Genomic DNA, 14,327 nt, shown 5'->3' with positions numbered 1-14,327 from the left:
ATAAATAAATAAATAAATAAATATTTGTTTTAAATCTTAAAGAAAAGAAGCCCATTCCAGGTTTATTTCTCCCTAAGTGTTCCAGGCCTCAAAGGATCAGGTCAGAACAGACTTTGCATCAATTTCACCAAAGATACTACAGCTCTGGATGTTGATGGCCATACTAGGGGGCCATGGGGGGTTGGACTCAGGGTGGGAGGGGGATTATGGAGAACAAGGAAGTGACTGGTTCCCAGGACATACCCTGCTGTCTTCATCTGACACCATAGCAGCAATGCATCCTTGGCCGAACGTGTCTCACGACCTTCCTGAGTTTGGACAACAATGTCCTGAATCTGCAGGCGATTAGAGGGAGAAGAATGAGGTCTCTGTCTGGATTGTGACTTCCTGCTCTCTCTGAGAGACTTGCCCACTCTTTCCTCTTCTGCAGCCATCCCTCTGAGTGACCCTGCCTACAGTGGAAACACCACACCCTGTGGCCCTTTCTTTGTCCAAGTGGCCTGCCTCCCTGCCTGGCCTGTTGCAAAGACAAAGGGACAGCTTCCTCCTGCCAGAGGCAGTGGTTCAAACTCCCGAGCTCTAACGAGGTGCTGAGAATAAATAAGATGCTCTGATTCCTCCCTGGGAGGTTCAACACCCTGCAAGGATATGAAACAACAAGGGTATTGGCAGGTATTGTATTTTGATTAGTAGCTCCTCTTGCCTTTTCATTCTCCACAGTTTTGTTATTTTTCACTGTTAACTTAAGCACCCATGAGAGTGAGGCTGGGCATCCAAGATCACTCAGCTGAACGCTGCAGTGTCTGAGCTGTGTGCTTTTATTCCCCTGTCTACAATTTCCTATTCCTCCTATTCTTTCTATTCCCAAAGCAGCAGGTAAAGGTTCTGTTTCTTCCCCTCATGCTTTTTCAATGTCCTTCTCAAATACCTGCAACTTGAATGTCAGGGTTGGGAGGGAAAAGTTATAGATCAGAAACATAAGAGCAGATCTTCAGTGCTCAAATGATTTCAGAAACAACATAAAGAAGTGACACATGTAGAGAAGGGAACGAGGATATCTTTCATCAGAGCTCATCCCAGCTAATAATTTCTAGCTGCTGCCTCATAATTTCTAGCATCTACTAATGAAAGGGCTCACCCTGAGCATCGGCAATTAGGTGACACTGGGGACAGTCAGTCCCCTTCCTATAAGCTTTGTCCTATGGACAGGTCCCCTAGATTCTAGTCCCTTGGAATATAAATGAACACACATTCACTCATTGTTGCATAAGCCCCTGGGCCCTGCCTGGTTCTGAGAAGCTATCTCCACTCCTTCTGCCCTGACAACCCACCTGGAAGCGGAGGATGATGGTCCAGATGAGGCCCAGGACCAGACGGTGGTTGCCGTCCACAATGTCATGGGACCCCATGTTCTCCAGGTGCACACGCTGCTCCTTGAGGAACTGCAGGGCCTTGTCCACGTTCTCCAGGCAGTGGATGCGCATCTTTCCCTTTGTGGGCTTCGGCTGGGAACAGAAGTGGCCCCCGTGAGCATGAAGGGACCTCCAGTCAGCCTAGAGGTGGTTGCAATCTGGCTGTGCTCCTATCATCAACATTTGCCCTTCATGCCAGTCGCCAGCCCCAATTTATATTTATTTATTGGATAGAGACAGAGAGAAATAAAAAGGGAAGAGGGAGAGAGAGAGAGAGAGAGAGAGAGAGAGAGACAATTGCTGTACTGTTTCACCACTTGTGAAGCTTTCCCCATGCAGCTGGGAACAGTGGGCTTGAACCCAGATCCTTGTGCACTATAAAAATGTGTACTCGGGCAGAGGAGGCAGTATAATGGCTAAGCAAAAAATGTGCACTCAACCAGGTGTGCTAGCACTTGTCTTCTTTTTGGTACTTTTTTAAAGATACAGACAGAGAAGAAAGAAGGAAAGAGACTATATCACTGATACTTCTTACAATACAGTGGAAGTCAGGCTTGAACCTGGGTTGCCCACATAGCAAAGCAGCATATGATCCGAGAGGGCTATCTGACTGGCCTTCCTCCACACTTTTCAACCCAATAAAATGCTTCTAACAAGGTTCAGAGGATCCTTCCCTCTATCTAGAGCTCTGCATTGGGTATCATTAGTGGTGTGTGGGGGGGGGGGGGGAAGAAAGGGGATGGGTGTCTTAACAAAGCCTTCTGAGTGGATAATATACTGCATTCAAATGTAAACACACCAGATAATTGGGCATTTACAATGTGAACCAGGTACATTTCTAAGAATCAGATAATCTCTAATGTCCTCCTTCCTTATCCTCAGAAGGAGCCCAGCCCAAGCTCAAGAAGACCATTAAGAAGAGTAATTGCATCATCTGAAGGGTACCTACTGGAACCTTACATCGTGGGATTTCAATGCTGAGTAACAGACAAAACTTGAGCTTTAAAGTTAAAAAGATAACAACAGAAGAACATGGTAGGGTTGAGGAGACAGCATAATGGCTATGCAAAAAGACTTTCATGCCTGAGGTTCTGAAGTCCCAGGTTCAATCCCTAGCACTTCCATAAGCTAGGGCTGTGCATTACTCTGGTAAAACAAGCAAGCAAGCAAACGAACAAACAAATAATTCTCCTGGTAATACATAATTATAGGGGATGCGTGGTGGTACATTCGGTTGAGTGCATGTGTTGCGTGTGCAAAGATTAGGGGTCAAGCTCCCATTTCCCACCTGCAGGGGAGAAACTTCACAAATATGACATAGGCCTGCGGGTATCTCTCTTTCTCCCTATCTCCCTCTCCCCTCTCAATTTCTCTCTGTCCTGTTTAAAAAAATAAAGAACATGGTACTTTTTTGTTTTTTGTTTTTTCATAGAGACACTAAGATTCTGAGGGTCTTCCCTATTTTGTACAAAGAGGCAAAGACAGTCCTGCTGGCTAGGTCCTAGGTCACAAAGGAAATCACCTAGCAAACCATGGAACTTAACCTAGTAATTCTGACACAGGCAGCATGACTGCTACGCAGTTTACAACCAAGAGGTGTATGATTAACATCCACTTGAAGAAGTTATAGAACAGGGGCCAGGTGGTGGTGCACCTGGTTGAGCGCACACATTATAGTGTGCAAAGACCCAGGTTCAAGCCCCTGGTCACCAGCTGCAAAGGGAAAGCTCCACAGGTGGTGAAGCAGGGCTGTAGGTATCTGTTTCTTTCCCTCTCTATCTCCCCTCTCCTCTCAATTTCTCTCTGTCTCTATCAAATAATAAATAAGATATAATTTTTAAAGGAGTTATAGGACACATGGGGAAATATCTTCCACATTTCCTTCTTGGTTCCAAGAAGAATGCAAAATATCTAGCTGGGTAATGGAATCGATACAACCCAACTAAGGAGGAGAAAGAAGTGGCTGACCCAAGATGCCCAGACTCAAACTGGAGAAAGTCCACAGAAGCATGAAGGTGTGAGAGTGGCCGGGAAGAGGAATTCTGGGAAGAGGTCAAAGGACCCAGCCAGCTGTATGGACACTTACGAATGCCGTTAAGTACTGAAACCTCCTAGAAGAAAAGTGAGGAGCTATATTCCTAGTCTTTCTTCCCTAGTCACTGGGCTCAGGGACTTTACCAGCATCTCTCCAGAGAGCACCTCCAGCAGCTTGATGAGCATCCGTCCATCCCGCAGATCCTTGTAGAGGTCGGTGATGCGGCAGGACACTCGAGCCAGATGTGAGTTCACCCACTTCGTGAAGGTCTTCTTCTGAACAACTTCCCGTTCATCTGTGTGGGGAGAAAAGCCCTGGGTGAGGTGTCTAAGCTTAGCAGGGCCCCCAAGCAATGTGACATGGGACTGAATGGCTTTACCTTATCCCGGGGTCCTGCCCCATCCCTGGCAGAGGAGGACAACATCTCTATCCCACCCCCTTCCCAGAAGCAGTTGTGATTTGTAGCCTTTGGGCAACACAGGTCTTGTGCTATCAGAGCTGGAACAATAAAGAATTAACGACACCCTTAATCAAGCTACCTGCTTTCCCAGTGCTCTGTACCACTATGCCAGTGAGCTCAGATCTCAACACCAGGTTCACCCACCCATACACCCAGTGAATACTCCCTCTGCCTGGAATGCTCTCTCTTGGCCATTCAGCGCAGACAAACTCCTTCACTTAACTCTCCCTCCTTTAGTTTTTTTTTTTTTTTTCTTTATGGAGGGGGATTAATGTTTTACAATAGTAAAACATCAATAGTAAAATACAGTAGTTTGTACATGTGTAACATTTCTCAGTTTTCCACATAACAATTAAACCCACTCTAGGTCCTCCTCTGCCATGATGCTCCAGGACCTGAACCCTCCCCCCGACCTCAGAGTCTTTTATTTTGGTGCAAGTATAATTTTTAAAGATCCATTTATTTACTTATTCAAAGAGAGAGAATTTCAGAGGAGGGGAGAGAGGGAGAGAAGGAGAGAGGGCGGGAGAGAGAGAGAAAGAGTCAGAGCACTGCTTAGTTCTGGCACAGGATGGTGCCAGAGATCAAACCTGCCACCTCTGAGGGCTTAGGCATGCAAGTTGGAGGAGTTTCACTGTGTAATCTGTGGAAATGGTGCTTCTGCTGACATCTCCCCTAGGTCAGATCTCTCTGGTGTGCAATTCTTATCTGTATCTGCAAGTCTTTTTATTTTATTTTATTTTTTAATATTTATTTTATTTATTTATTCCCTTTGTTGCCCTTGTTGTTTTATTGTTGTAGTTATTATTGTTGTTGTTGTTGTTGGATAGGACAGAGAGAAATGGAGAGAGGAGGGGAAGACAGAGAGGAGGAGAGAAAGATAGACACCTACAGACCTGCTTCACCACCTGTGAAGCGACTCCCCTGCAGGTGGGGAGCCGGAGCTCGAACCGGGATCCTTATGCCAGTCCTTGTGCTTTGCGCCACTTGCGCTTAACCCTCTGCTCTACAGCCTGACTCCCAAGTCTTCTGTCTTTTCAGAATCTGCTCCTGGAAGTTCCTGAGATCCCAGAAAACTAGGTTCCTTGAGTCCAGGAGAGCCTGTCTGGGTCCCATCTCCTCCTCCCTGAGACCTGCAGCCTAGCACACAGCTGGGCTCCACAGTTGCTCCACATGGCTGACTGTACAACTCTTGTCCAGCTCCTATCTGTGACAGGACTGTGCTAGGTTGGTGCAAATGTGAAATAAAGCTGAGGGCCTTCTGCAGACTCTCTCTCAGCTCCAGAAATGGTAAATAGGGGTGCTGATTTTCAGACCTAAGATGCTGACGGGAGGGGGGGGCCCTCTCCCACCACCACTTTTAGACAGCATTAGCCCAAACCAGATTTCTGGCCTTCACTGTCTGTACCTCTTAGTACTTTTGTACAAATAAATATAGACTGCTTGTGATATTAGGCCTGGGAAACTTGAACAAGCTACTAGAGAGAGGACAAGAGGCTGGCATAGCACAGAGAATGGGAAAGACTGGGCAAGGGCAAGAGAGATGGAAAAGTAGCTGAAATTACAGGTACATTCCAAAACGGAGACCCCAAATCTTCATCTGCACTATTCCAGCTTTTAGGTTCATGATTAGTGAACAATTTGTATGGCTTTATATGTTAACTCTTTTTCAGCTACCAGCTTCCAGATACTACCATGATGCCAGCTGGACTTCCCTGGACAGATGACTCCACTAATGTGTCCTGGAGCTCTGCAGCTCTGCTTCCTCAGAGCCCTTCCCCACTAGGGAAAGAGAGAGAGGCTGGGAGTGTGGATCAATCTGTCAATGCCCATGTTCAACGGGGAAGCAATTACAGAAGCCAGTCCTTCCACCTTCTGTATCCCACAATGACCATGGGTCCATACTCCCAGAGGGTTAAAGAATAGGAAAGCTATCAGGGGAGGGGATGGGATATGGAGCTCTGGTGGTGGGAATTGTACCTCTCCTATCCTATGGTCTTGTCAGTGTTTCCATTTTATAAATAAATAAATTTAAAAAAAAAGAAATTACAAGGACAAAGGAAGAGGAGAGAGAAGAAATGAAGTCTTTCTCCACTTGGTTCAATAAATATTTCTGGTTATGGCTTGTGGGTACTCTGGGTAAAGATCCCAAGTGGAAGCTGACCTGGCAGTGTGGTTGGACTTGAGGGTCATGGAGTTTCCCTGGGGAGGGTGTGTATGGGTTTGGTCACAGCCAGACAGACTCAGAGCTGCCCCGCTGAGAGGGAATGCCAGCACTGTGGGAGCAGGCAAAATGTGCCCTCAACCAAGCCCAAACCGTAGGAGGGCAGACTTCTTAAATTATTAAATACCTGATTTAACAACAACAACAAAAGGAGCCCAGCCAGCAAGGTCTCAAGGGTATAGTCCTGGCAGTTCCTGAGGCTTGCAGCATCAAACTGCATCCCACTGCACGGCTATTTTAGAGTTAGGAACTCAGACCCTTTATTCACATATTCATTCATTCAGCAAATGTTGACTCTACAACCACTAGATGCCAGGCTCTGGGTGGAGGTGGAGAACTCAGGGATGGGGAAGGCAGCTCCTACCCCTGAGTCTGGAGGCACAGGGCTGTATTATACATGTGAGGTGTGCTATAGCTACAGAGATATCTAAGGCAGTCAGAGAAAAACTATGCTCGCAAGAAGTGGAAAAATACTACTACCAACTACAAGTATGAACATCAAAAGATATTTATTCATTCTGGATCTCTGAGCACTTTATGGGGAAAGTGGCCTTGCTCTTTTTTCTTTTTTTAAATTAGTAACAAGTTAAACGGTCATGATTGAAAAAGCTGCTTTGTAAAGCACAAGTGAAGGGTTTTTAAAAATTTTATTTACTTATTTATTGAATAGAAATAGAAATCAGTAGGGAAGGGTGAATGAGAGAGAGAGAGAGAGAGAGAGAGAGAGAGACCTGTAGTACTTGCTTCAGCACTTTAAGCTTTCCCCTCTGCAGGTGAGGACTAGAGGTTTGAACCCAGGTCCTCACACACTATAGCATGTAGTTCTCTATCAGCTGCACCATCATCCAGCCCCTCACAAGTGAAGTTTGATGAAGGAACATGATGGCATTTGTTCAGAATCAGTCTCAGCCCCACAGTTTCTTCCCTCATAGCCAGTTTGGTCTCTTAAGTGACTAACTAGTCCCCTTAAGCAGCTGTGCTCTGAGCACAGAGCTAAACCTTTTAGCCTCTTTAGAAGAAGTCATCTCAAAAGGCTAAAGTCCTCCTTTTTTCTGTTTTAAGAATCTACAAATTTCATTACACAGGTGCTGAGATGTCGATTCTCTGTGTGTGGCAAAGGGTAAGGTTGTACTTCTGACTGGGGACATGGGCTCTATTCTAGGCTGCTGGCTGTGATGTGCATTAGTGCAGATGCATCATAAATCACCCTTAAATCTCCCCCACGTTCAACATGCAAATGATGCTTCTGAGACTCCAAAGTGTTGAAGCCTTCTGGCAGCTTTTTACTCAAAGGCTTGGGGGGAATTGCCCAGAATCCTCAGCATCCTCAGACACTTTGTGCCACTGAGACATGGAAAAGATTCTGAGAGGCTGATGATGATCATGAGGGGAGAAAAGGCCCAGGGCTGGGGATGAATTTCAGCTCCTTCACTCAGGCTCCATATCTGCAAGCTCAGCAGGCTCACTCCCAGAGTGGGCCAAGCGCTCACTGCTCATCGGGAACCTTCCCAGTGCAAGAGAGGTAGGTGGCCCAGTGGGTGGCCCAGAGATGGCCAGACTGAAAATCTTGGTGGCATAGACCGGTCACAGAGGCAGTTCAGGGGCCTGTTGTTCCCAAAGGCAGTGAGCTACCTTGCAGGGATCCCCTGTCATATGAGGCCTTTTAAGGTCTACCAGAGGCCTGTCATCATGACCTGACTCACAGCCACTGGAAACCCAAAAAACACTCTAGTAGGGTATTGGCTGTGGTACACCTGGTTGAGCACATATGTCACCAGATGCAAGGACCCAGGTTCAAACCCCTGATCTCATCTGTTAGGGAAAAGCTTCACCAGTGGTGAAGCAGCACTGCAAGTATCTCTCTGCCTCTCTTTCTCTCTCTCTCCCCCCTCCCATTTCCTCCTAATTTTTTTGTCCTATCAAATAAAAAAAGGGGGGGGGGGAGAAAGGAAAGGAGGGAGAAAGAGAAAAATGGCTGTTGGGAGCAATGGAGTCACTGTACAGGCACCAAGCTCCAGTTATAACCCTCATGGCAAGAAAAAAGAAAACACTTCTGTCAATGCTCACACCAAGCTCAGGACTTCTGTATCCTCATCTTGTTCTCACTCTTCCCTTTTCAGGCTCTGAGCATCCTTAGAGGAGGATGTGGTGGCAGGTGGAAGAAGGAGAGGAGGAGGAGGAGGAAGAAAAGAAGGGTGGTATGGGTAACCAGTCTTCCCAAGAATGGGTTTCTTTTTTTTCCTCTCAAACCCTAATAACTAAGGGTGAGATCACCACGAGAAAGCTCCCTGTCCTATGAGACCAGCCAGCTGAGTTGCTAACTGGGTAGTGTTTGAGGTCAAATAACCCCTAATATTCAGACTTGAAACATGTATTCATTTATAAGTGAGTTCATTTATAGAAAGTGATGAAAACAGAAGCTGGCCTATGGAAAACCTGCTGTAACTGTTAACTGTGACAGATTTTATTTTATTTTACTTTATTTTATTTATTTTTTACCAGAGCACAGATCAGTTCTGACTTAATGATGGTATGGGGGATTGAGGCTAGGATTTCAGAACCCCAGGCATGAAGGTCTCTTTGCATAACCTTTATGCTATCTACTCCAGCCCCTACTCCTACTATTAATGTTCTGTGTGCAGAGACCTATCCTCAATGTTTCTGCAAGCACTAGGCTAGCTCCTTTCCTTAAGAGCTTCACAGTTGAGGAAACAAGACACAAACTTACAGGTAATTCTGCAAGCACACCAGAGGCAAATAACAGCCCAAATCAACAATACAAAAGCCACCACAAGGCAATACTGCATTCTTACCAGAGAAAAGATACATACCATAAACAACCAGGGGGGGTCAAAGAACTGAAATATCATGTTTAATTCAAGTGGTGGGGGAGTTTCTGAGGAAAACCACTTTGGAGGGGCTGAGGTAAAGGGGAGTCAAAGAGACACAAAGCACACAGACAGAGAAAGGGATAAAAGAACAAAGCTTACTCAGAGGCTACCCAGTCATTTCAGGTGAGAATAAAATGTGTGGAAAAGAGGTTTTAAACTGCATATGGAAGGCCTTAAATGAAGCCACAAAGTTTAGATTTAGTTTGAAAGGCAAAAGGAACAACGGAAGGTGAGGCAGGATGGTTTCCTGAAGTAGAAATTTATACTACCGCAAGGATAATAAAAAGGCAAAACTGTTTTAGCCTAAATTTAAAAAGCGGTGTGCACAAAATAGGAAGAATATCTTCCAAGGATCTAGACAAAAATGTGGACAAATGTGAACAAATGAAAAAAATGTGAACAAATTTAGTTTCGTAATGGGGAAACTCACTATCATAAAGACTTCCTTCAACTCACCTTTAGTATCATTTCAAATATATTGATAGTATATACTTTCAGTTTGAGGGGGGAGACAGCCAGCTAGAAAAAAATCATTGGAAAAATCAACAAAAAACAGCTATGGAAATTTAGAAGGAAGAGGGTGGGGGGAGTCAAAGAAGGGTGATATAGGATGATCAGTCTTCCCAGATGTTTCATTTTTCCTATCAAGTATTAAAGCATAGCACGAAGTTATGATAATAAAAAACTGGGTGAGCCCCACCCTACTAGGGAAAGAGAGAGACAGGCTGGGAGTACGGATGGACCTGTCAACGCCCACGTTCAGCGGGGAAGCAATTACAGAAGCCAGACCTTCCACCTTCTGCATCCCACAAGGACCTTGGGTCCATATTCCCAGAGGGATAAAGACTAGGAAAGCTCTCAGGGGAGGGGATATGGAGTTCTGGTGGTGGGAATTGTGTGGAGTTGTACCCCTCTTATCCTATGGTTTTGTCAATGTCTCCTTTTTATAAATAATAAAATAAAATAAAATAATGGGTAGTACTAATATATGAATAAGCAGATTCAGCAATAAGACAGAATAGTTCCAAGTATATATAAGCATTTAATATCTGATAAAGATGGCATTTCAAATATGAAGGACAAAGAAGGATTGTTGGGTAAAGTGTTATAAGAAGACTGCATGACCACCAAAAGGAAAAATAAGTTAAATTAATTTCTCATACCCCAAGATACATTTCATCTCTGATAAGAATTAATGAGAGGGGAGTCGGGCTGTAGCGCAGCGGGTTAAGCGCAGGTGGCGCAAAGCACAAGGACCGGCATAAGGATCCTGGTTCGAACCCCGGCTCCCCACCTGCAGGGGAGTCGCTTCACAGGCGGTGAAGCAGGTCTGCAGGTGTCTTATCTTTCTCTCCTCCTCTCTGTCTTCCCCTCCTCTCTCCATTTCTCTCTGTCCTATCCAACAACGACGACAACAACAATAATAACTACAACAATAAAACAACAAGGGCAACAAAAGGGAATAAATAAATAAAATAAAATATTAAAAAAAAGATATTTAAAAAAAAGAATTAATGAGAGAAGACAAAACCAGGGGGCGGAGCCAAGATGACGACTTGCAAGCAGTGGCTGGCGTGAGCTCCAAAAAACAGCAGTTTGTGACCAGGGATTCTCTGGATAGTGTTCCAGATGCTAATATGCTGCCGACCAGACTTCCCTGGACAGACAACCCCACCAATGTGTCCTGGGACTCCGATTCCCCAGAGCCCTTCCCCAGTAGGGAAAGAGAGAGACAGGCTGAGAATATGGATCAGCCTGTCAACGCCCATGTTCAGCGGAGAAGCAATTACAGAAGCCAGACCTTCCACTTTCTGCATCCCACAATGACCTTGGGTCCATACTCCCAGAGGGATAAAGAATAGGAAAGCTATCAGGGGAGGGGATGGGATACAGAGTTCTGGTGGTGGGAATTGTGTGAAGATGTACCCCTCTTCTTCTATGGTTTAGTCAATGTTTCCTTTTTATAAATAAAAAATTAAATAAAAAACAATAAATATCAGCCATCTCTTTGGAAAGCCAAAAAAAAAAAAAAACAAAATAAATATGACAGAATGTTTCTGTGCTGGTATAGGAAAGTGCCTTCTAAATATTATGTAAAAGCCTTAAAATGAAAAAGTTCAACCACATTTTAAAAAATGTTATATGGTATAAAATAAAATATCAGCAAAATCAAACATGAGGAAGGATATTTGCCCTTCACACAGCAGAGGGCTCATTTACCCAAAAGATAAAGGACATATGTTAAAAAGGAAAAATTTCAACAACCCAATAGCAAAATGGATATAGGAAGGTGAACAAAGAATAAACAGAAAAATAATAAATATCTCTTAAATGTATTAATAGTTGCCTGAGTTATTCATTATAAAAGTACAAATTAACACAACCTGGGAGGTTATGCAGTGGGTAGGCTAGCTGACTTGCATGCATCTGGTCCCTAGCATTGCATGTGCCAAACTAAAGCTCTCTCTATCCCATAAATAAATAAAAATGTTTAAAGTGCAAATTTAAAATTACACATGAAATTTAATACATGAACCTTAGTCTGTATCAATAAATAAATCATAAAATAAAATTTTGAGACAATAGGGACAATTTGAGCATTGAGTGGGTGTTAGATTATATTATGGAATAACTGTTCACTTTATTAGGTTTAATTGTAGTATTAAGGTAGCTGGGAAGTGTTCTTGTTTTTCAGAGATGGGGATAAAATGTTACGATGAATATCAATTTATTATAAAAGTACTCTATCTACCAAAATGGGCGGGCAAAGGTGGTGAAATGCTAACATAACAGTTGTTAAGTGTATTAATAGGTGATGACTCATTATACTTTTATCTCCACTTTTATTGTGTCTGAATTTTTTTTCATATTCAAAATCAAAGAATTAAAGTGAAAGTTAACCATGTCACTCTTTCACTTATCCAATCAGTAATGATAAAAAAAAAAGTTTGATCAGTAGGGAAAGATAGAAAAAGGCTGGGGGTATGGATTAACTTGCCAATGAACATGTCTATTGGAAAAGCAATTATAGAAGCCAGAACTCCTTTCTGCACCCCATAAAGAAATTTGGTTTAGTGGTCCGGGAGGTGACAGAGTAAATAAAGCATTGGATTCTCAAGCATAAGGCCTCGAGTTCAATCCCTGGCAGCAAATGTACCAGAGTGATGTCTGGTTCTCTTTCTCTCTCTCTCTCTCCCTCTCTTTTATCTTTCTCATTAATAAATAAATATGAATTAAAAAATAAAAAATAATAATTTTGGTCCATACTCCCAGAGGGGTAAAAGTTAAAGGAAGATCACCAGAGGGCTCTGAATTCAATTCCATCAGGACCTGGAGAGAGAAGAGGAAAAATAAAATAAAATAAAATAAATAAAAAAGGGAAGGACACCCAGAAGTAGTAGATGTGACTTAAAAAGAAAGAGAAGGAGTTGAAAAAAAGATCAGAAGAGAAAACACAAGTAGAATCTGAACTGGAATTGGCATATTGCACCAAAGTAAAAGGCTCTGGGGTAAGTAGGGGGAAGAATACAGATCCAAGAAGAATGACAGAGGACCTGGTTGTATTGTTATATGGAAAACTGGGAAATGTTATGCATGTATAAACTACTGTATTTACTGTTGAATATAAAGCATTAATTTCCCAATAAAGAAATTAAAAATTAAAACGGTGAAGCAGGTCTGCAGGTGTCTGTCATTCTCTCCCCCTTTCTGTCCTCCCTTCCTCTCTCGATTTCTCTCTGTCCTATCCAACAACAACGACAGCAATAACAACAATAATAATAACCACAACAAAGATTTTTAAAAAAGGACAACAAAAGGAGAAAAAAAAATAGCCTCCAGGAGCAGTGGGTTCACAGGCAGGCACCAAACTCTAGCAATAACCCTGGAGGCAAAAAAAAAAAAAAAAAGGTAGTACCAGAGGAAAAATAAATGGGTAACATATATAAGTATAGATAGTTATAAAAATAATAGTTAACCCATATTTGTGATCTTGGGAGAACTAATGCATTTTCCAGTGGAGGGAATGGGGATACAGAACTCTGGTGGTGGGACAGGTGTGGAATTATACCTGTGTATCTCATAATTTTGTAAATCAATATTAAATCACTAAAAAAAATAGAGTTCAGGGGAGTGAGGCGGTAGCACCGCGGGTTAAGCGCACGTGGCGCAAAGTGCAAGGACCGGCCTAAGGATCCCGGTTCGAGCCCCGGCTCCCCACCTGCAGGGGAGTCGCTTCACAGGCGGTGAAGCAGGTCTGCGGTGTCTTTCTCTCCCCCTCTCTGTCTTCCCCTCCTCTCTCCATTTCTCTCTGTCCTAGCCAACAACAATGACATCAATAACAATAATAACTACAACAATATAAACAAGGGCAACAAAATGAAATGAATAAATGCTTTTGGAAAAAAAAATTTAAAAATAATTATCTCGGGGACCAGGCGGTGGCACACCTGGTTAAGCGCTCATATTACAGTGCATAAGGACCAAGGTTCAAGCCCCTGGCCCCCACCTGCAGGGGGAAAGCTTCAAAAGTGGTGAAGCAGGGCTGCAGGTGTCTCTCTGTCTCTCTTCCTCTCTATCTCCCCTTCCTCTCTCAATTTCTCTCTGTCTCTGTCTACACAATAATAAAAAAAATAGAGTTCAGTAAAATACTGTGTTGGCAAGGATGTGAGAAATTCATACGTTGTTGGAGACGCTATAAAAGGCAATTTGGCAAGGCCAATTGGAATTATCAACGCACATACTTTTGGACCCAGTGATTTCATTTCTAGGAATTTACCTTACAGATGATGAACTTATATATTTGCAAAATGTTCTACACAAAGTTATTAACTGAATTTTTTTAAATAGCAAAAAGACTAGAAACTATATAAATGTCCACCAAAAAGGGGCAGGTTAAGTGAAAATTGTATGTCCACACAATGGCATTTTCATATATCTGTTAAAAGACTGAGGGAGTTGCTTGTGTACTAATATAAAGCAATCTTCAAGATCTACTGGGTGGGGGAAAACATAGTATGGAACAATGTATGGCTTTTCAAAAAGTTGGGGAAAACAATAATACTGGTTATGGGAGATGATTTAGGTGTCTGGAAAAACATGTCATTTGCTTTCTATATATTTTGAGTTTTGTCCACTGGATATGTATATATTACTTATTCAGTACAGATAGACACACATTTCTCTTTTGCTAGAGAAAATATCAGGGGCTGGGAGATAGCTCAGTCAGTAGAGCACATGCCTTACCATACCGGAAGACCCAGGTTTCGGGCTTCAAGCTTGCATGGAACCACACATGTGAAAGACC

At 43.2% G+C, this 14,327-nt stretch overlaps 1 protein-coding gene across 1 annotated transcript in view; it reads right to left on the bottom strand.

Moving 5' to 3' along the window:
* SPTB (spectrin beta, erythrocytic) overlaps positions 1–14,327 on the bottom strand; it is a 191,124-nt gene that overhangs the window by 70,425 nt on the left and 106,372 nt on the right. The window contains exons 3-5 of the mRNA XM_060175718.1: positions 3,591–3,742; positions 1,332–1,505; positions 244–335 (exon numbers count right to left, since the gene is read on the bottom strand). Of these exons, the coding sequence (XP_060031701.1) occupies positions 244–335; positions 1,332–1,505; positions 3,591–3,742 (418 nt within the window). The remainder of the gene's footprint in view (positions 1–243; positions 336–1,331; positions 1,506–3,590; positions 3,743–14,327) is intronic.

The sequence above is a fragment of the Erinaceus europaeus genome, chromosome 16 (assembly GCF_950295315.1).
Source record: "Erinaceus europaeus chromosome 16, mEriEur2.1, whole genome shotgun sequence".
In the NCBI taxonomy this organism is placed as follows: Eukaryota; Metazoa; Chordata; class Mammalia; order Eulipotyphla; family Erinaceidae; genus Erinaceus; species Erinaceus europaeus.
The sequence above is the reverse complement of the archived record's forward strand: the minus strand, read 5'-3'. Positions and strand labels throughout refer to the sequence as shown.